The sequence below is a fragment of the Chelon labrosus genome, assembly GCF_963514085.1.
Source record: "Chelon labrosus genome assembly, chromosome: 24".
Lineage (NCBI taxonomy): Eukaryota > Metazoa > Chordata > Actinopteri > Mugiliformes > Mugilidae > Chelon > Chelon labrosus.
Window position 1 is genome coordinate 4939105 of NC_140357.1, and position 27158 is coordinate 4966262.

A 27158-nucleotide genomic window follows, 5' to 3' on the forward strand; every position below is an offset into this window, starting at 1 on the left:
GTAAAAAGATGAACAAGAAAAGAGCTAAAGGTCGGCCAGAGAACTTATTGGAACGCACCCCAGACTAAATCATGACAGTCTAAACAGGAAAACGCTCATTGGAGGCTAGATAGCACGTGGTTCAAATTACACTTCCGGATAAAAATAAATTATTTTATTGTCTTTTTACCGTTTGTTTTTATGTCAAATGCAAATAATTAAATTAGTAAAAACTGTAGAAATTTGTTATAAATAATATAGCTTTAATTCCCACAAAATAAGGCAATGTCTCATAGAGGAAACCGTCTCAGACTTTATTAAAGCTGCTTTTCATTTTACATACAAGTCAGAATTACATATTTACAAATATACACCGATATGTCTCATTATAATATTCTTATATCAACACCATACTCGGTAGATATACAATAGGAAAATAAAGACGCCGCAATGTGCTGCATAAACAGAAACTAAAAAATATAACCCTTTCTCATCTCTCTCTCCGGCCTCAGAGTCAAAAGTACAAAGCTTTATTGTGTGACCGTGATCAAACACTGACAAGTTTAGTGCCCGTGTCAGCTTTATTAAGAGGGCAGAAAATAAACTCTCACAATATACAACAGTGCCTGGTAAAAAATATTTTGTCGAGAAGGTTTTAAAATTGGGGCCATGAAGAACATGCCACAAAGAGTGAAGACACACACAAAGACAAAGAGACCCACAAATCCTCTCCACGATATACATGCTCTTGAGGAAAACAGCGTGAGGTATAGAGGGCACATCTGTACACGGATCAGCACATGACGCCAGCCACTGTCTGGTTTAGCTCACAGTTTGACACCGAACGGTAACAAACCAGTGGTGTTGATCGTGGCTTTGTCGAGCCAGCGGACAAATACAGTCCAGCCTAAGTAATAAACAGGTGGGGCTGGTTTTAGTGCAACAGTGCGCTGCACTTTTCTGTTCAATGACAGGTTCACACATTCAACAGTATAGATGGAAAAAGGAAGAGATTGTTTTACAATGCGGCTTGTGGATACAGTAGAAACCTCAGGTTATTTATAAAAGACATGTTTACGTAGAAACATGGCAAGGTGTCATTCAGTGTTCAGAGGAGCACAGTTTCCTTGTGTGTAAGGAAGAGCTGGTTATCAGTCCAGACCAACCAGGGGTTAGATTACCATCTCTGCTTGTGTAATTCACGCCAAAAGTCAGACTTTTAAACTGTGACGGCTACATTGTGTTGTCAAGTAAACAGATTTTTCACTCAAGCTGGAGGTGCAAACACGTTGAGCAGGTCTGGGCCTTGGTTAGCCCAACTTGTGGAGAAGTGGTTACTGTCACATGCTTGAATGGGGCTGGGAGCAAAGGGAGAGGACAAAGCATGCTTTTGTTGCAGCTGTGCACACCAAAGATAGGTGAGCACAGCAGCACAAAAACATGTAGACTACAGCTGTTTCAGCAGGAGGTTCTTATATTGGAACTTTTGGAGGCCAAGAAAAAACCTCAGGAAGGTGAATTTATAGTTATTGCTACTGTCTCACCGCCGTCACCGCCGCTAGTACTGAAAGCAGTTTCGTCATTTAAAATAAAATGAGGCTTTCTGGGGCTTTGAGAATTTGTTCCGCAGCACACACACGGGCAAAAATGCACACACACATAGACAGAGACACTATGCGGCGCAGGCAGGTGTGACTACATACCTGCCTGCCCACACATCTTCTTCCTGAGAGGTAAATCCAGAGCAGTTCAGAGTTATACAATCCCTCTAGAAAAAAGGAGGTGCAAAAGTTGTCGAAGCTGCCGCTCTCTGTGTGAGTGATTTACATGTAGCTGGAGAAGTGCAAGACCACCAGGTAGTGCTGTTGGTGACATTCACCTTGTGACGCTGTTTTAAGTTAAAACTAGGTTTAAGGGAAGCCCGTGAGCCGCTGCCCTTTGACACCACAAGGATTTAACCCCCTCCGCCCTATTTGTGTCCCGCGTACAAAACATTCGACCTGCCCAGCGCTGAGAGCGTATTTCTCATTGCAGCCACCCGCTAGTTTTCACAGTGTGCGATCAATGCCTGACACTAAAGCCGACGTATCATGTGAAATACCTGTCTGATAGTGTCTCTGGACGTCCCACACAAGAATCTGTAGCTAAGCTGCAAAGCTGTCGACACAAAGGGGTTCGGCTGCCAGCAGTTTTGTCCGCTGATGACGGCTCCTACAGTATTCAGTGCAGATAGTCTTTAAAATGTCCTCTTTAATGCTACATAATCAGTAAGTTTGGATTTTTAAAGAAGGCCTGACAGGAAGTGATAGATCATTTGATTTTAACATAGTTGAGAATTGATCCCTGAATAGGAATGAACTGGAAAAAACAAAACTCTACCAACATGCTGATATTTTTTGAAGATTCAAATGAAAGTATAATGCTTTTAAGTGGAATTAATATATTCATCTTTTGTTATGAGACTGACGGATGACTGTGAATACTCAGAAAAGGTGGGCGTCAGATCGCACTCAGCCAAAACACTTGTCACATTCGCAGATACGCAGAGAGATTGTTTTTGGTTGGACGCGACAAACTGTGAGGAGGTTGGCCGCGTGAAGAAAACTGATTCCGTCCTCCGGTCCGCTCAAGCTTTTTGCGAATCCACCTGAAAATGTTTTTTTTTTTTTTTTATGTGGTAGGATAGAGTCTGGACTCAGGGTTTGATGTCAGAGAAGCTGGTGTAGGTCTCGCTGCAGCTGGAAGAAGTGCTGAGGTTCCCAGAGACGCTGCCATCTGCAGGACAAACACGCAACAACAATACTTGCTTTATTTTTGTCACACAGAAAGATGACAATAGGGAACTCATTATATATATATATTTATTAAAAACGACAATGACATGGTTGATGTAACTGACCTGAGCTGCTGAGTGATTGTGATGACTTGGACTCTGAGATGAGGCTGAGGAGGTTTGCAGCTGCCACCCAGCCCTCTTTACTGCTGCGAAGGTTCTTCACAAACCTGCAAAGCATTAAGCAGACTCTGAGTTTACCCAAAAACATAGCAGCAATTAAATTAATACGAGGACGAATAAAAATGATGGCCACAAAGTAGGAAGATTTGTACCACTGTCCCTCCTCTCCTTCTCTGATAAGCTGAACCATGTCTCCGCTCTTGACAGACAGCTCTTGAGGTCCCGCCTTCTCGCAGTCTGCTACCACAGTGTACTTTCCTGGAGCCTGGAGGGTCAAAGGTCACCAAAATCAGTGGCAGGTATAAGGAGTCCCATACATTTTTTCAGTTTCCCCAGTGGTTTCCAACATGCTGGCGTCATTGTTTGTAGCCAGACTGCAATGCTCTAACTAAAAAAATGAAGGGAAACAGCTCACCAGCTTCTTTCCTACTTCATCCTCAGGGTCCGAGTTTATGGGGTCCTCACCGCTGGAATACCCGTCCGGTTCGTCAGAGGCGTCCACTGAGAGAGATGCCTTGTTCCAGCCTGAGTGGTGGTGAAAGAGGTAAAGAAACATAAAGAAGAATTAGAGACGGGAAGGGTAACACATCAGAGAAAAGCCAAAGGAGTCGAGTGAATCTTTATCACACACATTCAAGACTCCTTGTGACAGCAAAGTGTTTCCTGGCTCTGTAATTCAGTGAGACTTGATGCTTACAGTGAACGTTAAAGGACCCATCCTACATCCTTTTTTTTTACAGTTCATGAATCCATGAATTTACACACACTGAAAGGCACAAAGATCAATCCAAACTCATTCAAAATCCTGGAGAAGATCAATGGCGATAGATAGAACCCAGAAAAGCACAAAAAAATGAATAATTTGAAGGATAAATCAATGATTTCTGATCAGAGATGCGAATCACCTGGCTTCATTATAAGGCTGCTATTTCGGATTGGGCTGAATGGTTGAAGGGGAGCTTTGCTTATGGTCAGAATATTCACGCCACACAAAACCCCAAGACACCCAGTAGTGAAAGCAGAAAGCATGATTGATTTGAGGTAGAATCTTGACAGTCATTTAGTCTTGAACCGACTGAAAATCTCATGAACCAACAGCAGAATTGCCTTTTAGATAATAGCCAAAGTGAGATAAATTCAGTCAGGTGCAATATGAAGCTAAATGACATATAAGGTATATGTTTTGCCGCACTTTACCTCTGGTTAAAATCAATCATGACCACCACAAACACAGCAAACACCCACTGTGGCTGATCCTCAGAGCAGCTAAGTACCTCTCCGCTTGCTCTGTAACAGACTAGAGGTACTCATCCATTTGACTCTGCTCAGAGTGACGTGGGGCGCCGGCTCTGGATGAGGAGAAACGGCCAGCACGTCAGTGAGACAGCTGGTCTGTCAACATGTGACACACATGTTTGAGAAAAATGTGCACTTTAAAGCCCTGTGGTCACAAATGCACTCGGATAGGGAGAAAGTGTTAGTAAATCACTGGTCGGAAAGTTAGTACCTCAATCATACGTACAAACATTTGCTAAGTAGTTTAAAATATGAATGGACGGAGCATCTCCACAACTTCACACATGACGATGACAATGATCTGTGGATGAAGGTTAAAATAATGCGGTGCACACATAATGAAATATATTTCACAGAACATCTGCATTCTTTGGAAAGCCAAAAACCTTAGCTTTGGAGATTTTATTACTTTAAATTGTCCAAATAAACATTACGGCAATTTCTATCATTGATTTAAAGCCTTCCAGGACATGCAGATAGTCAATATGGTTGCACATTACTCCTTCTACACATTAAACATGATAAATATATTATGACTGGCTTCTATCAACTTTAGTCTTCCCGTATCATCCTTCTATACGAGGAGAACTCTACGACATACAGTACAGGACTGAAACACTGTGTCGATGAGGGATGGGAACAATGAACGACGGACGGCCCGTATAATGAGACGGCAGTATACCTTTGAACCCAAACGGCGTGGGGTCACTCTTGACCAAGTGGCGTTTGGAGCTGTGCTCAGGGCTCAGAGCTGAGCCTGGCCGCACAGGCAAGGAGGGGAGGAAAAAAAGGTGGAGAAGAAGAAGAGTGAGGGAGGAAAAACAAGCGCAGAGGTGCAAGAGTTTAACACGGTCATTTAAAACCAGCTCAAGGTTTGCACATGACTAACTCTGACCTTTGATCATCAACGGGCGGAAAATGTTGATCATCAGATTCCCTGTATCTTGAAAATAGGCTAATTTAACTGCAGTTGTTCCATTTTAAATAATGTTAAAAAATGAAACGTTAATTAAGTTACAGTAATATTTTCACTTGCTATTAAAAAACGTGGTGCATCGAGTATAGTAGTGGCCAAACAGTAGTGGTTGCACTTTGCATTTTGACCACCAGGAGGCAGACTGTCTCCAGCATAAAAACTAGGATCATATGTATTCCCTCAGCCACTTATACAATTACTCACAGGGTTAAATGTAGTTTAACAGAGCTAAAAGTGGAGCCTGTTCTGCAAACTCTCTCCTAATGTTACCTTTCGGACTCTTGAGATTGCTGAAGCCCTGCAAAGTAAAACGCTTTTTAGCCACCGAGGACCTGTCGGTGGTCGGACTGGTCACCGGCTCATCTGGAAGCAATGTTTTGAAATGAGAGGCGGGGGAAGGAGGAAAGGAAATAAAGAGTAGGGAAGAGGAATTGGAGGAACCGTGGAGATGAAAGTGATAAAAAAAGAGGAGTCCAGATTAGGGAAACCTTAACTTCGCAGCTTTCAGGAGGCTCGAGAGGAACACTATTACAACGAATGCCTGTCTTTAAGCATGCTCCATTAATCTACCTTTATGTTTCGTTGAGGAAGAGGAGGTGGCGTCCGAGGTCGGGCTGGGCTCCGCTTTCTTCTCCTCCTGCTTCTTCTGGTTCTTCTGAGCACTGCTACGGAAGGGGCTGCAAAAGACATTAAGACGAGAACATAAATGGAGGCATGAGTATGCTCCTCTTGACCATGTCTTTATGTGAATAACCCCCTCCGTGAAATGTACGGCCCTCACCTGAGGGAGATGGAGGTGTTGCTGGCGGGGCTCGGCGAAACAGAGTCCGAGCTCTTCTGCTGGCTGGCATCTGAAACGTAAAACAGTTTAGAGAGAGGACAGGTGGGGAAGACGGAGAAGGCGAGCGAGTTCACAATACCTCTGCAGGCTTTGAGCTGCTGGGTGAGAACTTTGCGAATCTCGTTCACCCATGTTGTTTTAATCTCTGGCGTTGGAGCCTGGATAAAACAAATGAAGACAGTTTTAAAATTCCTGTTTATTCCTCTGCTATACGTATGGTTTATAGAAGCAACGAGGCTGAGTGATCTCACCTGGACTATAAAGACCTCTTCTCTGGAGTTGCACCAAATCTCAAACTTCTTGTTGTCGCCTTTTGCGTTCTCCGTAATACCCACCGCACTCATCTGGAAGAAGAAAGAAAAATCTGTATCATCTTTGCTGCACATTCTTTAACTCGCTTTACTTGAACGTGAGCTTACACTGAGGGAGTGTTTGAAGCTGTAAGACGGAGCCTTCTCGTAGCCCTCCCCGTTCTCCTCTCTCCTCTTGCAGAAGAGCAGGGCCTTCTCGTGGAGGAACAGGTGCCTCTGCATGGGCTTAAACCTGGCTAGGTCCTTGACTTTGGCGTGGCCTTTCTTATGCTCCGTCCACACGCTGAAGGAGCCCTGCATCAGCAGGCGACCCAGCTCCGACAGGTTACCCTAAGAGCAGGAAACGACAGATGTAAAATTATAATCTGGATTGCAGAAGATCTCAGATAATTGAGCAAAGAGAATAACATTTCTCTGACCTCGTATCCTGTAATGGCAATGAGGTGCATGGAGTCATTGACAGCTTTCAGGATTCCCAGGATAGAGGTGAGAGCTTCCTGGAGGTCGCCACAGCCATCGCAGCCTTTACTGTACTTCAACATCTCCTGCAAGCATTAAAGTGGAGAACACAGTGAGTCTTCCTTTGTCTCAGATAACAGATGTATATACAGAACATAAATGATTTCTACCTTAAGCAGTAGCTGGTACTTGGTGATTCTCTGGACAGGTTTAAGGAGGTAGGAGTCCAAACCAAGTTTGTGTTCCAGCTTCTTCTGGCACTCCTGGTTCAGAGACATAAACCAGTTAATGTATATAAATATATATATATATATATATATATATATATATTTTTTTTTTATTTTTATTTTTTCTTGTCTTGAGCTGTGAGGCCAACCTGGAAGAAGGCACAGTCGGAGCACTGTCTCCACAAGCTCTCCGAGCGAGGTTTATTCTGGCAGTAGGCCTCGTAGATCTGCAGGTCCTTCATCTACAGAGAAATGAGTCAGTTGTTCATGGAAACAGAACAGTGACCCCAGTTCAGTTATTTTTATGCAAGGCTGTCAAAAAAAAAAAAAGTCACAAGTGCTTACCCGTTCTAAAAAGCAGCGGCCCACTAGTTCTGGGCAGTCAGTGTACGCTTCCAGTTCCTTTAGAAACGTCCTGCACGCAAACAATACAGATGTTCAGGTTATAAAAGAAAGTCTGGAAATCAGCACTGAAAAAAACACACACATATTTTAATTTAAGAAGTGCACCTCTTATGAAACTGGTAGATTTCAGGCATGTTGCCAAACAGGATGTCCTTCTTGCTGAGCAATGTGTTGGGGATGAGATGAGCCATGGCGGGGTTGTCCATCTCTGCTGCATAGCCCTGCAGCGCAATTAATAAAACATGTAATCTTCTTTTCCCTCCATTCACTCTGAGATGTTACTTATCAGCCAGACGAGAGCAGACTGTAACGAAACACTCACCTCCAGCACACACAGCAGCTCCTCCACATATGCTCTCTCAGTCTCCAGCAGCTCATTCATTACATGACTGGGATGCACACAAACAAAACTCAGTTAATAAGAATCACTATTATACTGTAACCTGAAGCCGTCACTGAGACGCTATTACTGAAGTGTCTGGACGGCAGCTCATTAGAGAAGGAACCCAGACAACAAAAATCTAACGCCGTCTCTGGCTTCGGTGATGATCTTTGACCTCTTACCGCCGAAGTACAGCCAGGTTTTCTTCTTCTTCCGAAAGAGAAGCGTGTCGTGTGCCGCCGTTGGGTATTGGAGACTCCGTCTAGAAACATACGCAGCACGCCCACGCATTTACAATTTGCAGCCCTAACACTTAGCTTTGATAACACATGTGAAATATTCTCAAATTTTAAGAGTGTATTAGTAGCCAAAGGTGGTGCATACCTTTTTGCAGATAACATTATCTGCCGAGTATCTCCTCTCTTTTCTCTCTTGCACTGGAAAGAAAGAAAAGGATTTTAGCACTCTTAATGTACCGTTATCTTCCATGCACCGTTCTTTTCTTCCTTTAAATCACATCCATCCAGACTTACTGGGAGAGGACTGTGGAGACTTGACTTCAGGTCTTGGTGCTACTGGCTGGACTGGTCTAGTCTGTTTAGCGGCGAGTTTCTTCAGGCTGACGCGTCTCTTCTCAAACATCTCCTGGACAGAGCCTTGCTTCTGGAAAACTCTCTCTATCTGGTCCTGATGGAGGATGGAGAGCAAAGATCTAATACAGCCATGGATGTAAACTAATGAATACTTATTTGAACTGTTAAATCCACTTCTTGCTGACCCTGAGTTGAGTGTTAAGCACCGCCTCGTACTGGCAGCAGATGGCGCTGCGGTCAGTAAGCGTGTGCAGTGGTGCTGTATCCAGGTATCGCTCCAGTTCTTGCAGAGCTGCTTCGGCCCCATCCTGAGACTGACAGCGGTCCACTGGCTGGCTAGCCAGCAGGAAGATGCCGTCCTCACACCACCGCGATGCCTGTGGAGAAAGTATTTAGAAATGCTTCTGAGGATGCCGTGGGCGCTCTTTGACACAAACGCAACCAAACTCTACCTGCTCCAGAGAGTGGTGGAGCTCCAAAGCATGGAGTAGGAGGCTCTTCTTGCTCCTCAGAATTGAGCTGATCTCCTCGCACGCTCCTCTCAGCTCGCTGCACTTTGGCCTGATGGAGTCCTCGGCATAGTGGGAGTTTTCTATCAGCATGTCGCCTTCACTGGCCAAGGACAAGGCAAGGTCTAGCAAATCCTATCAGAACACAGCGAAGATAGTGTTAATCTAAGGTAAACAGAAAACTGGGATGTGGGCGTTTGTGTTTATTTCTTACACAGGCCTTCTCCTCATGGCCGGTGAGTTCTTTGAGGACGTGCTCGGCATGGGCAGGGCTTACGCTGACCTCTGAGAAGCCCGACAACCGCTCTGATGTGACATCAAGCTGGGCTCGCACCTGAGGAACGCACAAACTGTCACTAATCTGTTTTTCGTTTTTAGATTCAAGCCATTTTCCAGGACTGGACTCACTTCACGGAAGTGCAGTTCAAAATGGCGGAGCTGCAGACACTGCTCCAGCTTGGTGCGGTGACGCTCCCAGAAATCATCAAACGCTGTCTCTGTTTCATCCAGCTGACCCAGCAGCCTGAGGGGACGGGGGGAAAAGAGAGGAGATTTATTCATTTTGTTCAGGGGACGACTTCATTGTCTATTGATATATCCATCAATCCCTTCCCCTACCTCTGCACAGTCGCTAAGTTTTCCATTTCATCATGCATCATGTTGTATTCCGGGTCTGTCTTTAGAGGCTCGTTGATGCAGTCCAACAGGCGTCCTCCTTGAGACAGAGCGACCTGCAGATCCTCCTGGAAACAGAACACAGAAAACAAAGACGTGTGGCTGGCTTTGATTTCTCAAGCTTTGAAACCTGCCACGAAAAAAAAAAAATGATTTCAGATATCTATGACAGAGAGAACGAGAATATCTCTGACCTTCATTTTATCCTTCTTCAGAGAGTGCGTGTGCAGCAGGTTGGTGGTGGCCTCGGCATCGTTGGGTAATTCCGTCTCTGCGAGCTCAGTGCCGAACGCCTGCAGGGTCTGAGCCGTGGTCTTCACCATGAGGGCAAAAGCCTCAATGGCCTGCAGAGGACATGCACGTCAATAAAAAGTGGTGCAGAAAATGTGAATAATTTTTATATTTTTTTTGCTTGTGTACATACAGTGCGGTGTGAGATCCAGCTGTCATGGCAGTACTCCTGTGTACCTCCCAACTCCGTGGTAAGTTGTCCTGGGTCTATGTACGCATGGAGCTCAGTCACTGAACTCAGCATCACCACCTGATAGTTACACACACAATCAGCTGATTGCATAAAATACTTTTATGGAATTTAATTAATGCAAATACATGCAACAGACACGTCGTACCTTCATTTTGAACTCATCCTTGTTGAACCTGAACAGGAAGTCCGACAGAGTCCGCTGGAACAAAGTATTGGGACGCAGCACCAGAACCAAGTTTAAGTTCCCTGGAAATGAACCCTGAAAGAGAAAGATTTAATTTAAATTTAGTGCACCATTCACTTTACCATTTACTTCCATCCATTTACATTCCAAAGAAATTTCAAAAAAACACATATTTTCTTTAAACATGTTGTAAAATAACCTGAATTCTAGAAGTGCATGTGTTTTCTCATAAAAAAATACACATCTATAACCACCGTCCCCACAAGTGCAATCCTGAACAAACATGAAGAGGTTTATCTAGGATTTAATATCTAATAAATCTCCTATGTAGTTCCCTTGTTCCCACCTATATATAATCTTACTGGTCCTGTGACTTCAGTCGTAACCACAGTTTTAGTCTCTCCACCTAAACAGCGATGGGTTAATAACGTAGAATTGCCTTTACACAGAGAACAACAGCCCAGGAGGCCACTCAGCTGAAAGGCTATATTGGTTATGGCTCCTTCCAAGTCCCCGAGTGAATCGCTCTACCCTGTTAGGCATCGTAAATCAATGAAGCCTGACACGAGCACAGACACGCTCACAGGCCAGAGGCGAGCCCATGACATTTCAGTGTTACGATAAATAATTTCAAAAAGAATGTGAGAACACTGATAAAAAATAAAAAATAAAAACTGTGAGGCCGACAATAAATAAATAATCTATAAAACAAATAGTGCACATGGCTTTAAATGAGACTACAAGGAGGCCTGCAGTCAAGCAGAGGGTGACCAGGCGCGTACACGCATACATCACAGTCATGAAATGCCTGCGCACGTTGCCACGGGAACCGCTTTTCTTGAAAATGCACGTAGAGAGACAGCGAGAGAGTGGATGACGATATTTAAAAGAGAGTGATGACTCTTCCAGTCATTTATTTTTGGCACACACACACACACACTTGCCGCCCGCTGTGATGTTCATGAACGACAGCCAGGTTGGAAAAAACTCACCGCTCGTTCTGGTTTCCTTCCAAGGCCGGCTTGAGCCGACACTGTATGCTAATAAATGACACTACGCCCTAGCCTATAGCACACTTGCATGATGCACACGAGCTGGAAATGTAAATATTTTACCATCTGAAGCAAGGAAGCAATACATCTGTTAATTGGAAGTCATTAAATTCAATAAACCCTGAGAGGTCTCGGTTTAATTTGTAGCCATGCATTAACATGACAATACACGTGGCTGCTCGGTGCATCCCCTTGACAGATGAACATCCCTGGATTACACATTAAAGTGATGCACGCACACACACGTGTACACACTTCTCCCAGATAAAAAGCACACATTAATAAATGATAAGGATTAGAATATCATTTTCTGTTGAGCAGTGTGATTTATATTCTTTCAGGGAGGAAGGACGGGTGCAAGGGGAAAAACCCACTCCACTCATGTCCTCTAATGACATCCACATGGTTCTCTTGGGAGCTGTATAGCCACCATAATAAACCACCTCCCCCCGCAAGCTCAGACCCCCTCCGCCTTTGATTTTGGACGTCAAAACGCCCCGATTTTCTGTTTTTCAAGCTGATGTTCAAAACTACAACAAACCGCTCTTGTTTGCAGCGGCGGCCTAACAGAGACGTCTGCAGCTTCGCCCTGCAGCAACGCTCTTGTATGCTTGAATGACTGTATGTTTATTACACTTAATCACGAAGATGGGCTGCAACAGAGTGTCCCATCATCATTTGACGGGTTTTTGCATGTGGATTCAAGCTTGTAATTAACGAAATTCGGGTATTTAGATGGTGGAACTTCAAAGAAATATGTGAGATAGGGAATAAAATGACAAGCAAGCAAAAGATTTAAGTGTTAGGAGCTACAAAAACTCATGGGGATGTATGATTTATGCACTGAAGCTACAACACTATGCGAGACAGACAAGTACTGGTCATCGCCATCTGTGGATACCGAGACAACCAACATAGCAGCGTGAGAGCATCTGTGCACGTGTTTTACACTAATCTCTGGCTTTACATGACAACGCTGCCCACTCCTCTATTTTTTATTTTTTTTATCCAGCAGCAAACAACAGCCAGCGACCTTGACTGGCCTTGACGAACAGCGCGTCCCGTGGGAAGACAAACGATCTTGATTCTCCAGTAAAACAAGGCGTCATTGGCTGGTGGACAGAGCAGGCGTGTCCAGAGAGGACACCCACCCAAGTGAGGAGGAGAGCATGTGAGACACTCCTCTCGCCACCTGCTCTTCATGCCTCCAGGTTAAGTTATAATGCCGCCTCCTCTCATTGTGAACGCAGTTCACACCCTCCCTACACAAAAGCATTACAGATTTTTCCAACGTTTCACACAAAGCTGGAAGTAAAAACACTCATTGCAGCATCCCCCTTGTTCAACTGTTCCTTTTCAGATCGGCTCCAGGGGTCAGACAGAGAGTCGGAGCAGAGGTGCGAGGTGACGGATGGAAGCAGAGGAAAGAGAAAGGTAATGAGCGGTAGAGCTGAAGGGGGGGAAGAGATCATGCAGAGAAGCTCCTGCTACCACGCTGACAATCACTACTACTGTTCTAAATCATCAGGCTACAGTCTGAAAACATGCTGCAAACACACAGACAGTCTTTGTCCTTATTAGCTGTATCTTATTAGAGAGCAAAGACAAAGCACAAATCGCTCTGGTCACACAGGAGGTGATACAACACCAAATCTGATTTGTATTGCTCATGCTAAAACTTTAAGTTCTGATTTGGACACTTGCACGTATGATCAAAGTTGGAAGTAACCTCAGTGTGAACCGTCACATCAGAATTCACGTGACTCCAGATCAACATTCGTCACATTTCTACACTGATGGGAGTTAACCCTCAGCTCCTATGTATTTGGGGGGACAAAAAGTTCAAGAAGAGTGAAGACTCAAACCAGCAAAGCAGTTGGAGTTGGATCACTCCCTGTTTTGGGTGAATAACGCTGATGTCAGCCATGTTCTGTGTGATATCTTGTACTTTTTGTGGGTTAGTTCAGGACCTTGACCTGCTTCAACTTCGACTTGCAACGCATCCCGACCCAGTATTAAGGAAAACAATTGATGCTCACCATATATTGATTATACTTTCCTTTGCTTTTGCTCACATTATTAGTAAAAACCCACAGTCCATCAATGTCCCTTTAGGAGACATGGACAGGGCCAATGAACTGGAATAATAGAATTACTACTGGGTGCGTGCAGATGTTTTCTGTGTACAGGTTAAAGAGCCTTTGTGGACTTCAGTTACTAATGCCTCATTATGACTTACTGGCACAGTGGGGATAGTTTCTCAGAAATGGCGTGGAAGAACCATTAAGCCAGATGATAATCATTGTCCAATTAGCATATATTAGCATATATTAGCATACAGCGGCCCCGTTTAACGGTGAAACACAGGACGAGCATCCTGACAACAGATGTTTGGGGTGTGGCGACGCTTCAGCCCCACGTTGGCCGAGCTGGTTAATGAGATTCATGGTTGGAATATGCAGAGGACGATTCAGAAATCAAGGAATTTAGAAGAGAGGCCAAAAATCCAATGCATAAAATAATAGAAAATCCCCATAATCATTTTAAAACGTTTGCATTCACTATTGTATCCTGCATGGCAAAGAAAAGCTCTCATTTAAATCATGTCTTTCGAGCCCTTCTTCCTAATTCTTGCTCTTCAGTTCCTCATCTTAGACAGGAGTGAGTTTTATACTGTCCAAGAAGTAGGCTACTAGGCTAATGGAGCACAGATGCGAGACTGATGGTTAGAAACAATTACAGAATGAGAAAAAACACTATGTAGACTTTCCAACTGGAGCCTATACACACACACATGTTGGGAGACCACCCACTCCAACATAATAAGTTATTTTTAACTGTCTCATTTCGACATGCAGCAGAAAAAGAGCTTTGACTAATTTCCCTGTACATTTCCATACGCTGATTTAATGAAGAAAGAGTAAGTGAAGCAAAACCTCCACATGAGGTATGTGCAACCTCAAAAAAACGAAACATCAATTATCCTAAGTGGGGACAAACCAAAATTACACACACAGACGGCTGACACCAGCAGCTACGCCAACAGATCCGTGTTAAAACAATCATTAACACATGCAGAGTAGTGTATATGCCCCAAAACAGCCATTTGTAGTCTTCATCAGCAAATGGTGAGTGCAAGAAAAGAAGGGCCCGACGAAATCCATCCGCTCTCGAGTGGACACACAAAAACACACAGGGTCTTACTGCGATGCGGAGCAGGGTGGCCCTGACGGCGGCCCATCGGTCCTGCCGTCTGTCGATGACCAGGATGAAGCCCAATCCTGATGCTGCAACACTGCAGGAGAGGAGAGCACAGGGTTATCACCACGGAAACCTCTTGTCTGTCTGTCTGTGTGTATGAGAGGAGAAGAGGGTGGGTTTAAATCTAGGTTTAGAAAGTGTTCAGGTCCAGACAAGAGGCTGAACTACTATGTGTGGGACGTTGACCTGTTTGCCTTGCCTGGCAGTGGATCTAACATCCTACAGGGGCCCTTATTGATTAGGATTGAGTAACACATTAATTAGCTTTTAATTCACACCGTAGTTTCCATTAACTGGCATCAGTTGGCTCATGGATGATGGCATATATATATAACAAATCTGGAAAGTGCAGGCCCGAATGCAATGCCAGGAGAGGCTAAAACCTTGCTACCAGCTACCAGCCTGTGTGCATGCAGTCATCGTTTGTCATCAACCATGATTATGAGAGACCCTTGTGATTACCATGGCAACCCTGGCTCTGCATTATTATGTGTGTGTGCGCGTGTGTGCATGTGAAAATCTTGCCATTCATTCCACAGGCAGTGCCATATGTAGCAGCCTCATTAAGCTAATGTGTGTCAATGTGTGTGTGTGTGTGTGTGTGTGTGTGTGAATGCAGCATTTTCAGCTAAGGTCCTGCTGGACAAACTGACATGTATCCCAACACTTAAACACACGGATGAATATTAAAGCACACATACAGAGTGTGAGGACAACATACAAATAGCGCCGACTCGGTCCATATGGGCGTCATTAGTGGCCAATTTTCATCATCACACATATACACACACACAGGGATTGTAAAGGAAATTAAGACGCTACCCGGTAAATGCTGCAACAGCAAATCCTCAATCCATCTCTATTGGAAAAACCATTCAACCCACACGAATGAATTTAAAAAAAAATCTCGCAAAAAAACAAGACACGACAAAACAATCCTCAGTATCCCGTTGTTAGGATGCAAAAGTAATCCTCATTCAGCTGATGTCAGTGTTCAGTCCCTGCATCCACAATGTTTGCAGATCGCAGATGGAGAGAGGTGACCGCTCACATCCTTACAGAGCATCTCCCTCCTCCTTCTCCTTCTCTCCGCGCTCCTCCACCACCAGCTCCCCACCCTCGGCCAATTAAAACCGAGCTCCTCGGCTCGCTGACTCGCCCACAGCCAACCGGAGCTCAGAGCGCAGCTGATTGGCAGCTTGGTGCAAATAGCTGGTGGGGAGAAAGGAAGGGGGCTTCACAGAGGGAGGGTGGGTGTAATATGAAAAGGTGATGAGAAGCAAAAAAGAGAGAAAAAAAAAGAGGAGGAAAAAACGCCGCCATGACACATGTATAGACATACAGATGCATACATCTCCATCCTTTCTCCTCCCTTTAATTGTGCTTGTGTGTGATGGGAGTGCAGCGCTCAGCGGTTAAGGAAAGGTGAAAGAAAGGGAGGGGAGAGGAGAGGGAGGAGGGGCAGAAAATAAAGGAGGAGATAGAGTAGGCATAAGAATAGGAAGCTGAAAAGAGGTGTAGGTCATATCTAAAACCCTTATTAAGGGTAAGGTTTTTGCAGCATTTTATTATGAAAAATACTAGGAATAGGATCACTTAAGTATAATCTTATCCCATTTCCTCTTTAACTCATTTTCTTATTCATATTGTCATTATTTCAATAAAATGTAATCCTTCATTCTCTCTAAAATCCCTTTCTTTTTTGTGGCTCTCTCCTCTAGCCAGGCCTTTGGTGTTGTGCTGACATCTGTTGGCTGAACCTGGTATTACACCTCAGAGCTATTTACCTTCACATTGTGCTGTCAAACCAAACAACACACTGCAGACGACGCAGCGTGGGACGAGTGTGAGACACTGACCTGGGGATACTAGTGAGGTAGCTGAGGACACTTTGGATCTCCTCGTCCTCCAGCTCGCCGAATTCTGGAAACTCTGGGAAGACGATGACCGGACTGCCGTTGGCCCCGCGGCCCCCTGGAGACACAGAGGTCAGAGTTACACCTGTGCACCGGTGATTTTCTACTGAGCTGATGACAGCTGCATGGGATATATAGACTTCTGAACACTCTCTAAACCGCCATCGTAATCTCTTTAAAATTCACGGGGATTATCTCAGAAAGATGATGCGGGAAAGGAAGTTTACGCCTCGCACTGACTTCTGCCCTACATTTAGGAACAAACTTATGAAACCCATCACAACCTGGAGCCAAGTAAACTGGTTCAAATGTGGCTTTATTTGATCAGATGTGGCACATTAAACAGCATAAATTATACTGACCCATATTCAGAATTGGAAAGTCATGCAGATTCATTTTGGATCTAATTTTTGACAAAGGAAAGTCATTAGGATATCATTGTTTACAAGTTGTTTACAAGTGAGGACAAAAAGTTCAAAATCAAAAGGGCCCAACTCACAAACACGCACAGACTTGGCCGTCTCCTCCGCCGGCGGGTCAAGTTGCAAAGCGCTTCATCGCGCCGTTGAATTATTCACATGCCGTCGCCGGGCTGGCATTATCGTCATGGTAACCCAGCACAGGGCCCTAAGTGTGCGTTTCATGACGCTTTGTGTGCATTTCTGTGCGAGTGGTTTGTCGTGATTGTCTGTGCGTCTCCTATCTGGGTCAACTTGTCATCAGCAACTGACAAACTTTTCCTACAGAGGGATCCAAAAAGCAGCGAGAGGGGGAACTCTCTCTTTTCTGGCTTGAAATGAGCTTTTCAGACTGGTCGCTGGGGTTTTGGGGGGCAGGTACCATGTGAGGATTGCTGTGGTGGTTTGGGGCTGTGCGCTCTGTCTATTTTTATGTTCACAAACTGCATCTGAGAAAAATACTAGAAGAGAAAGTACAGATAAATACGCTAGGTAAGATGTTTAAGATGGCACCAGGACTTTGAACAAATCAAAACTGAATATGTATTTTATTTTATGACTAAAGTACTCCTACTTACATAAGTCTTTCAAAGCAACGCCACTTTTTCTGGAATCTGCATGACAAGTCTGTGTTACGTGTACCGTGTCCTTATTTGCAGACAATTTCATTATTTAATTTCGGCTTCAATTTCGTTTGAGATAAAGGTCTTCTGTTGAATTGTGTTGATATCCCCAATTTCCTCTGTCCTTTCAAAGAATTCCTCCTTTTTTTTTTTTTGTTTTCCACTTGATTATGTTTTTGCACCAGTGACCCAATTGTCCAATTGTCTAATCTAATCCATGCACTTGGAAGCAAATCATCCGGGGTCCTAAACTCCCCCACATAATATGATTGGATTTATTTAGCCAATTCAAATTTCTGGGTACCGCTGGGACTTTTACGCACGTTCGATTTTTGTTTGCATTTGCAGTTAGTTTGTTTTTTTCTTTTGAAAAAGTATCACAAAGTCAGGGGTTACAGTTACATGAGAGAACTCGGGGTTATATTTGAGCTTGCAGCTCTGCTCAATAGCAGCGGCCAGCTTCAAAACTGCATGTGGCGGTTGAGAGAGAAAAGAAAACAAACCAACCTGGAAGGATGGCAAACTGTTTCTGGAGTCCAGAGCCAATTTCCGCTGCGCACAGAGGACCATCCTCCTGCAGGATGTCATCTAGACAGAAAGACAGAGGCATAATTACTGGAAATGCAATCAATATCATTTTCATTCATTATCATAAAGCATGGCAGGTGGCCACTTTGAAATCGGAGCTGAGCACCCTCAAGTGAACTGAAAGAACGGTAAATGTGCAGTTTATTTCGCTGCCTTACGTGGTCTGGCATTCATTGGATGAGACGACAAAAATGAAGAAGTCAGTGAAGAAGTAATTAGTCTATTAAGGTCTTTAAAGCTGCTTCTGCAACCTTTTTTAGTCCGGTTGCTGCATTGTTAGACATAATACAAAGTGAAACAACAGGCACTAAAATGAGGTGAGGACAGGGGAGAAATGAAGAGGAGCAAAATCAAAAAAGGAGAAAGGGAGGCGAGGGGTGAAAGCGAGGTAGAGACACTATCAGGGGATGAACTAAACAGCATTTGGATTTCCTCCTCTCTCTGGTCAAGCTGGATTACAGTAATCTCATTTAGCCCTCTCAGACATGGAGAGAAAGATAGAGGAAAAAGCATTCTCTTCCTGTCTCATTCGGTTGCCATGTGTGACCCCGTGCACGCCAAGCACAGGGACCGGATTGTTAATTGTGTACGATCACGTGTGCGTCCGTGGAAGGAAAACTGGGAATTTTTCATGTCATGTTGTGTGCATATAGACAAAGGCTGGCGCTCTGACTGGTGTGAGCGGAGTGTGGCTAGGTTTGGTGGGACTGGCAGCGAGAGGCTTTAATTATCATGTAAGTGCAAACCAAACAAACTGTTCACATGTTAGTAAGGAGCCAACCGCCCAAAACAGGACCACATCAAGACATGTACACATGTCCATGTTTAATGGCAGCTGATGTGTCTTCTAATACTGAGTGGAGGCCATCTAAGTGAGTGAAGAGTACTGGTCATATAGGACGCCAAAGAAATCCACAGACACCACGTGATCATCAAATAATATTCTCCACCATAAATATATCTTTCACTGATTTGATATCAAATCTATAATCTGCAGCTCTGAGAACCCTGTGGTTCTCAGCAGCAGCTCCATATGATGAAGAAACCCGCCAGATTAAGAGCTTAGATCTCCAGTAATGCCATATACAATGCGTCAGCATACCATTGGCTAGACGGTGACTAATACTACATACGGTAAGTCTCATGTGCTGTCCACACTTGGCACAGAGCAGCATGTGCAGCTGTTTACGGGATGTCAGAGAAACACTTGGCCCAGAAAGTAAAACATGAAATATGTGTAGCCGATCCTGTACAGGACCAATAATGATTTCCACACAGACATAGTGTGAAGTCATGGGCAAGGCTCCACATTTTCTGGGATTATTATTATTAGGATGTCAGAACAGTGACTCAGGAGCACCCACACGGAGAGGGAAAAATGTGGACCAATCATTGTGGCTGAGGTGGAGTATATAGGCTATTATTATCTGGAAGGAAAACCCAGAACGTGAGGAAACAAAGAAGAGTAAAGGGTTTAGCAGTGGGTGTGCACAGGTCTGCTTATTATACTAACAGACCACAGAGCTTCCAGCAAAGCCAAGCAGCCTGTAATTTAACCAAAAACAGCAACTCTGCTGTAATTAGCTTCCACTACAGCCAAAAAAAACAGAGAGGAGAGGAGGCGCTTTGAAATCTGGACATCCGTCTTCGCAGCGGGGACAGCGCAGTAGTGATAATGTTCTTTCCTAGACGGATAAATACACGAATACGATACAACATTACCGTGTGTGTGAGATCTATATGAGGGAGACTGTGCGTGAGCAGGTGTGCCGTCATGTGTTGCGGTTACGGTGTGGGCTCAGTGGGCCAGCTGTCAGTTCAATGTGTCAGGCACTAAGCTCAGGTTAAGTCCCAGACTCTGGATCACATCCAGGCATGTGAAGGCGCTCTCTGACTCCCTGGATATAAATGTGCGCGTGTGTGTGTAGGGGGAGGTTAGTCATAACCTGATCATTACAAACTAAACAGCTAGAATACAAACAAGAGTCTGCATTCACTTTAGACTCTTACATTCTGCTAATTATTAATAATAACCCAATCAGGACATAAATGCCTCATGTAAACACCTTCTTTTCTTTCTGCATGTGAGGTAAACATCAGGTGACTAGTGTCCAGGTGAGACAGAAACACGGAGGTGGCAAAACAGCAAGTTTCTCAGTCTGTCTCAGACTTATTTTTCCCATTGAATGATGTGTTTTTCTTCTCCTGTAATATTTTGATTAGATTTGAGGCTCCACAACATCCCGATAGATGTTTAGAAAATGCATTGTAACCAATTATAGGGCGACTGATCGTTATCTCAGCCATGAAAACATATTTAAAATGCTTAAAACACATATTCTTTACATTCAGTTAGACTATTTTATAAGAGACTCCATCACTTTACGACTGTATTTTATGCAATATAAGTGTATTATAGGAAAAATGAGAGGAAAACTGTTCCATCAAGCTGAATCCCACTGCTCAGTGCGCTACAGGAGTGAACGGCGCAGATATATCAGACATTCAGGCGTCAGCAGCTTTTCACTGCTGCCGAAACTCCCCGCTTTGTCCTCAGTGGAATGAATGAAATTAAACTATAGCGGCCAGGCTGCAAGTGAACCCCCTTTACCCACCAAACAACACACACACACACACTCACACAGTGGAAGTGGGGCAATGCTGTCAAACACAAATAGTGATTATGGGGGGCCAAGGAGGAATGTCCACCCCGCCTCTTGGCGCCCTTCCCCCAGGCTCTGACACCCCACTTCATTCATCCTTTTTTTTTTTTTTTTTTTTTTCAGGAGCTTAGCTGAAGGGCAAAATAAAACATAACCCGACAAGCTTCACATTAAACGTCACACCGTTTAACTCTAAATTTTATAAAGATCTGCACGATTCTCTGGGTTTAAATGAACTTTCAAGCTGCTCTCAATCGTGTCTTGGCATGATTAATGTAGCGGTGACACATTTTGACAGTTTACACGCATCATTTCAGGATCTGAATACAGTACGAGACCATTTCACACTCCTGAGCGTCTCCGGGTGGATTCCTTGTTTGTGCGTGTGTAGGGGAATAAGCCCTGGATTTAGAGGGGTGAAAAGATAGTGAGGAGGAGGAGGAGGAGGGAAGAGAGTGGAGGTGCTCTCGTCTCAGTAAGATGAAATGGAGGACAGGGTTTCTTTACACATGCCTACATATTTAATGCGTTGGCCTGGTGGTAGCTGATACTGTGGATGTGTTGCGGGGGTCAGGAGCAATGCCACTTTATAACCGGCGAACTAACACGATGGCATATACTGTAAAGGGGCATGTTTTCTACGTTTCTTCGTAAGACTGGGTGTTTCCGTTGCCACATGCTAGATCACATGCAGTCACTTGATCAGACAAGTTGTAATTACTGGATTTTAAAGCAGCAGGTGCAAGATATTTCTTAACACAATATGTTTTGCTGCCCACTTTCCTGTTAAAGCAGAACCCGAAGTAAAAGAATTTATCAGCTGACATTTATGTATTAAGGTGTGTTGGTTGCTTGATGGTGTTGATCCCTACCTCTGTGTTTGTGCATTTGATTTCCACTACCACTGTTATGACAATACTATTTGCAAAAGCTCCATCTGTGACACAAGCTACTTCGGTTCTATCAGTCCTCAGCGACCCATCAGTTACGTCTTCTAAAGGCATACCGCTGCTGTTAATGCAATCTGCCGCCGTCACACTCAGACACAGACACGCACATCCTCCTCCTTTGTTCTGAAGTCATGTTCCTGCAGGTTTTCATTGCTAAACACACAATGTCGGTTCAAAGCCGGCAGCCAGCTGTTCCCTGCTTGTTAATGTTCGCCAGCGCTGGTGGCCGGTCAAAGTTCAAAGCCGCGGGAAGCTGGAGAGCTGTCGGATGTCCACTCGCCCACATGCGCACACGTAAACACGCACGCAAGTGGACACATCGGAGCCTGTCTGAGGGCCATGCAAACAAAAACAAGCGTGGCACAGCTGGACGCGGAGGTGCACGACACACAAAATGACCTCATGTACACATAAAGAAACATTTACACACAACGTGGTAGAGTGCAGGACATGGAAAAGTCTCATGCATGTCATAAAAATAAATGTAGAGAATTTAACTTATGCAAAACCTAAAGGACGACTGAATTGAAGCAGACGTGCAGCACCTAGGCATTACTCAAATGTCAGCATGTCATATGTTGGTCTGGTATGCACCAAATGGACCAACTTGGAATGCAGACTTAAAGGCAGCACTGGGTTGGAGGGTCGAGGTGTGTGAGGGCGTGCTGGAGAGTTAAAAGTTGCTGCGCGGGTATCAAATGCCGGAAGAGCGGCGGCCAGTTGCGACTGTCTGCGTTTGCACGCAGAGAAGCAAGTGGCCATCGTGCAGCTGTGTGTCCGCACCACTAGCGAGGGAATCCGGGCTTTATTATCTGGCATTACAGTCGGGGTTTACCGACGCTCCATCTGTCGCTGCTGTGGGGCACAAACACACACATACAGGCATACATAGGCTGGCATGCACACGTGCACCGCGCCGAACAACAACTGGGTCAGAGGGCCAACGGTGGCCTGGAATGTGTGTGTCTATGTGTGTGTGTAGTCCCCACACGCTAAGCTTGAATTAGTGTGGCTCAAGAAACATCAGCAGATAGACAAATATTAAAGTATTACTGATGTGCACATGAATTCAGGGCTGTCTGTGTTCCTCTTTGTCTGCTAAAGCTGCAGCTATCAGTGTGGAAACTGAGGAGTCACTTAGGAGAGACCAGATTCATTTGCACTTAATTTAATAGAAATGATCCCAACCTCTGCATGCTGCTCATACTAAATTTTATCAGTTGTGCAATAGTAGAAACAGAGGAGCAACCATTTCATATATCTCAAATAATTTTCTCAGTTGAATCTGACTAATATCAAAGTTTCATCCTACATGTGCTGCATGTCTTAGAAGGTGATGCCCTCTGCCTCCTTGCAGCTTACAGTTAGAAGTGCCAAACAATGGCTTCACGCTCGACTCTGTCACTGGCAGCGAGCCCCGATCCACTGAATAGATGGTGCCATCATCATCATCGTCTCAGCAAAACAACGCGCTACTGTCCCCTCCGTCTACAGTCTGCGCTGCCGTCACAACACACACACACACACAGACGCGCAAGCCTTCTCGGGCTCGGCTCCCATTCGGCAGCCAAAGCAAACTGTGTGCGGAGCAGTTGCAAGTTTTCGAAATTGCATGAGTGCAATTAGAAGCCAGTTATTGTCAGCTATAAAGCAATAAGAAGCGGCTTCTGCAGTTGTACAATACGTGTTTAAACATTAACATTATTTTTATGCATTGGTTGTTTAATGGGCTGGTGTTCGTCTATGCAGAGCGAGGGATTATGGGAACGGACCAGCAACAGTACAAATACATACAGGACCAGCCTACAGTAGATGTGCATCAACAAAGCTATGCATAGCACCAGTGCAGCTCTATACTGAGACCTTGAGTTGTGGTTTTCAAAGGGTTACATGCCAAACACACACACTGTTAAAACTACCAGACTATGCATTCACTATATTTCAGTGCTAGGATGTGGCACCAGAGTCAATCCTTAATGCGACCTGGTTGCCGATGTGACTTTTCTGCACCCACAAGATTTGACTGTAGTCAAATTCTTTAAGCGGCGCTCAAACGCTCTCAGACCTGAGCTCTCTCACGGGAATTTCTGAATGGAGTAACTCCCAAAGAGCTGTGGAGCGATCTGCGGTGCAACTCACTAAACTACAAAGCTTGTACTGCCAATCTTGCGGGTTTAAATCCAGGTCCTCCTCCCTTCCTCCTCTCGCTCTCTCTCTCAACCATCACAGAGAAAGAAAAAAAAAAACAGTAATAGCTCAGTTGATATAACAGAAGCTCTTTTTGGTCGCCTCTAGCCATAGTTACCAGTCATTACACACTACACAGAACAAAGAGCATGAAAACTAAGAAGGGCAGAGTGGGGAGGGAAAAAAAGGAAATGACATACAAAGAAAGAAAGAAGGAGAGAGAGGCAGCCACTAAGACAAGAATCCAACACAACTATGTTCTGACTTGCCCTAAAAGAAGCCTTCAGCTGACACTACTTATTTTTACACAAATTACATTATGCACTGGAAGTAGGACTTATTTCTCCAGCGCCTCAACCTTGTGCATGCATGTGACAACAGGTGTCGAATGAAACCTTGACAAAAGCGCCTCAATTCTAATAGTTGACTTTGACGGTATTCCCAGTAGCGCGATCTTGGCGAGCGCAGAAATGTGAGTAGGTCATGATCAAAAGGTCAGCAGTCCTCAACAGAAAGTAATCCTCCTTTTCAAAGCGTACTAGGGCGCGTTGAAAAGCAAGATTTGATCTGTTGCACCCAAGGGATGGGTATGCAGCTTTTCAGCGCGCTACGTTTCAAACTATCTTTACTGCTTTTTGACTTAAACTGTGCTTAAGGCAGATTATTTCCATTTTTAATGTCAAAGCACTCCAAATTTTGGGACGTAGTGTTTGAAAGATGTGGGTGTTTTCCCGGCAGAAGATTGATATAGTGGATTTAATGTCTTTGATTTCCATTACAGGATGTGAAGGATCCAGTCTGAGCCTCTGCATTAACTCCTTTTTCAAATCTTGTGTTACCTCATAAAGTGAAACGCTGATTTGCAGCCAAAACCGACCAAGATGGATTTTAATTGTTGCATCACCCGACTCCCCCTCAGGTATCGTTAAAGTCTCATCCTATTTAATCTCTATATTGTGTTCTGTGTGAATGGGCCTAAATAAATAGGTAGATACAGTACATTACTACTGTCACTGCTAAAATCCAATACAAACAGACAATTTATTAGCTTAAGATTAATGCTTCCTTCTTCACTCACTGGCTTTCACACAAAAGAAAACATGTCCCAGGTTGCCTTAAGGGAGCGCGGCCGAGACTTGTCAACTTCTAATCTTGACTTGGCAAAAAAAAGCAACACAAGGAAAAGCCGATACCTCGCATGTGTGTCGCATGAGATAACCTCTGTCCATCTGCCCGCAGAGCAAACAAGCTCGCTCGCTCTCTGCGCAGCAACCACAAAACAAAAACACACCTCAATGTTCACACACACACTCCTATTGCTTGATACAAGAGCAAACAGAAAAGCAGAATAAGCGATCCGACCAACACAAACTCGCGACGGAGATTGGAAATAAGGGGGAGGAGATGTTGACATTCAAACACTCAAAAGCGTTTTGTCCCAACGTTGCTCCCAACTGACAGGAGGAAACCCGCTGCAAATAATGGAACGAATGTGATTAACATGCTGTCAGCGTGCTCCGCGGCGTACTGTAGCGCGGACGCATTAGCGCACACCTCACTTCAACACACACACACTAAGGGCCAGGACCTCGGGACAAAAGGCACTGTCCACTTTAGATCTGATTATGTAACCCGTCTGATGGATAGTAACGCCTTCAGCAGGAAAACATCTTTGAGACAAAATCAATGGAGATAACACAATCAAGTAAGTCATGGAGACTCTTGTTTATAAAGAGATTTTCGAAACTGTGAAGATTATTCATGATAAGTCTGATCAATGGCATGCAAATTTTTAAAGGGACATTTCAGAGTTGTCAAAGCCCTCTCTGCTCACCACTGTGTTAACATACTGTAGCAGAAGCCAGCCATTAGTAAAAGGCATGTAGGAGAAAGGCTCTAGGTTATACTTTGCTCAGCATATCCACTGTACATGAAGCTAGTGGCCTGAAACTACCCCTTATTAACAGCCGTGTAGAGGATGGGTCTGGTCCGTAGACATTTATTTCAATCACCCTGGATGTTTTGACTCAGTCTCCCTCCTATTAAAGTCTTTAATCCTGGCCATTTCTCATTTACAGGATCATATGAAGAGTTACACAAGTCCTGCACTGTTCTTTAATTTCAAGCAACAACCACTGCAGCTCCTACGCGCACACAAAATCTACTAAGTATACTTTAGTTCTGCCTTAGCACATGCTCCACCTCAAGGACAGCACATGATAGACCATGCTAAGAGTGCATGGATCAAACACGTAACGAACTTGCACAATGCTGTGTCTGCGCTGAGTAAACATAGGAGCAGGAAGACATCTGCAGAATCCTCACAACGTTATCAGTCTCTGCAAACACAAGAAATGCATCCACCCAACACACACAGACACACAGACAGACACTCTACCTGTCATCATCTTCAGCTGCAGCCACAACCTGGTGATATCGTGGCAGAGTTGAGACACTCGGTTCAGAGCCATGGTTCTGCCGGCACACGTATGCCCCCCTCATGCACACACACTCTCACACACACACACACACACTGTTAAAACACACACACCCACGCAGCCTCATATTCTGTCAGAGAACATCCCGGTGGAAGTACAGGCAGCCCATTCCGCCACAGCCGCCGTGGACCTCAGCCGCTTACTGAGCTGTCACCGCACAGCACAGCCCCCACACACTCACACTCACACACACACACACTATCCGATGTGTGCCATCCCTGGAAGAGGCGGAGTTTCAGATGACCCGCCTCCAGTGTCACATTTCACAGTTTCCACAGATAAATAGAGAAAGAGGGGGGAATGAACAGTCCTCTCTTCCAGTACCAATACATAGTAATGATTCATGTTCAGGATAATTATCCCCGTGTATAATCTGTCTTCAGCATAGCTACACCGCCATTAGCAGACAGTTGGCCGATACGTATCAGTTTTTAAAAGTCTGCCACATCATGATACACATGACACTACTCCATTACTCATTTGAAAAGCCTTAAAAACACCTCAAAACTGTCAAAAACTTCCAAAATCCTAAATTCCCATGACCATTTGAACGCACCAAGCTCGACGAAAAGTGAAGTGAAATTTTCTAGTGCGAGCACAGTAAATAACACAAAAACAAGCTTGTTCTTAGTGCCAGAGGGGATTGGATGCCTCCCTCTCCCTGTTTTCTTCTGCCTCTCTCGAA

The 27158-nt window shown here is 44.5% G+C and overlaps 1 protein-coding gene across 1 annotated transcript; it reads right to left on the bottom strand.

Annotated features, from left to right (window-relative positions):
- Positions 1-278: 278 nt before the first annotated feature.
- Positions 279-26514, bottom strand: mcf2la (mcf.2 cell line derived transforming sequence-like a). Its single transcript, XM_084574592.1, has 33 exons — positions 26374-26514; positions 18095-18175; positions 16450-16564; positions 14534-14624; positions 10239-10352; positions 10034-10150; positions 9804-9953; positions 9553-9677; positions 9343-9457; positions 9149-9268; positions 8878-9069; positions 8611-8802; positions 8366-8519; positions 8217-8269; positions 8015-8094; positions 7773-7839; positions 7556-7671; positions 7391-7460; positions 7195-7287; positions 6989-7081; positions 6779-6904; positions 6468-6689; positions 6300-6392; positions 6128-6206; positions 5989-6058; positions 5778-5884; positions 5478-5570; positions 4914-4988; positions 4210-4284; positions 3351-3460; positions 3088-3200; positions 2879-2982; positions 279-2754 (listed from the first exon to the last, which is right to left on the bottom strand). The coding sequence occupies exons 1-33, from the start codon at positions 26444-26446 to the stop codon at positions 2675-2677; spliced, it is 3558 nt and encodes a 1185-aa protein (XP_084430718.1). The 5' UTR covers positions 26447-26514; the 3' UTR covers positions 279-2674.
- Between the last annotated feature and the right edge of the window lie 644 nt (positions 26515-27158).

Bases quoted from the DNA above. Each gene is read 5' to 3' on its own strand.
- mcf2la (XM_084574592.1), bottom strand. From the start codon at position 26,446: ATGGCTCTGAACCGAGTGTCTCAACTCTGCCACGATATCACCAGGTTG. The intron at 8,803-8,877 runs GTAGAGTTTGGT...CTTTCTCCACAG, and splicing joins TCCACCACTCTCTGGAGCAG to GCATCGCGGTGGTGTGAGGA. The intron at 6,393-6,467 runs GTAAGCTCACGT...TTCTTCTTCCAG, and splicing joins GCTTCAAACACTCCCTCAGT to ATGAGTGCGGTGGGTATTAC.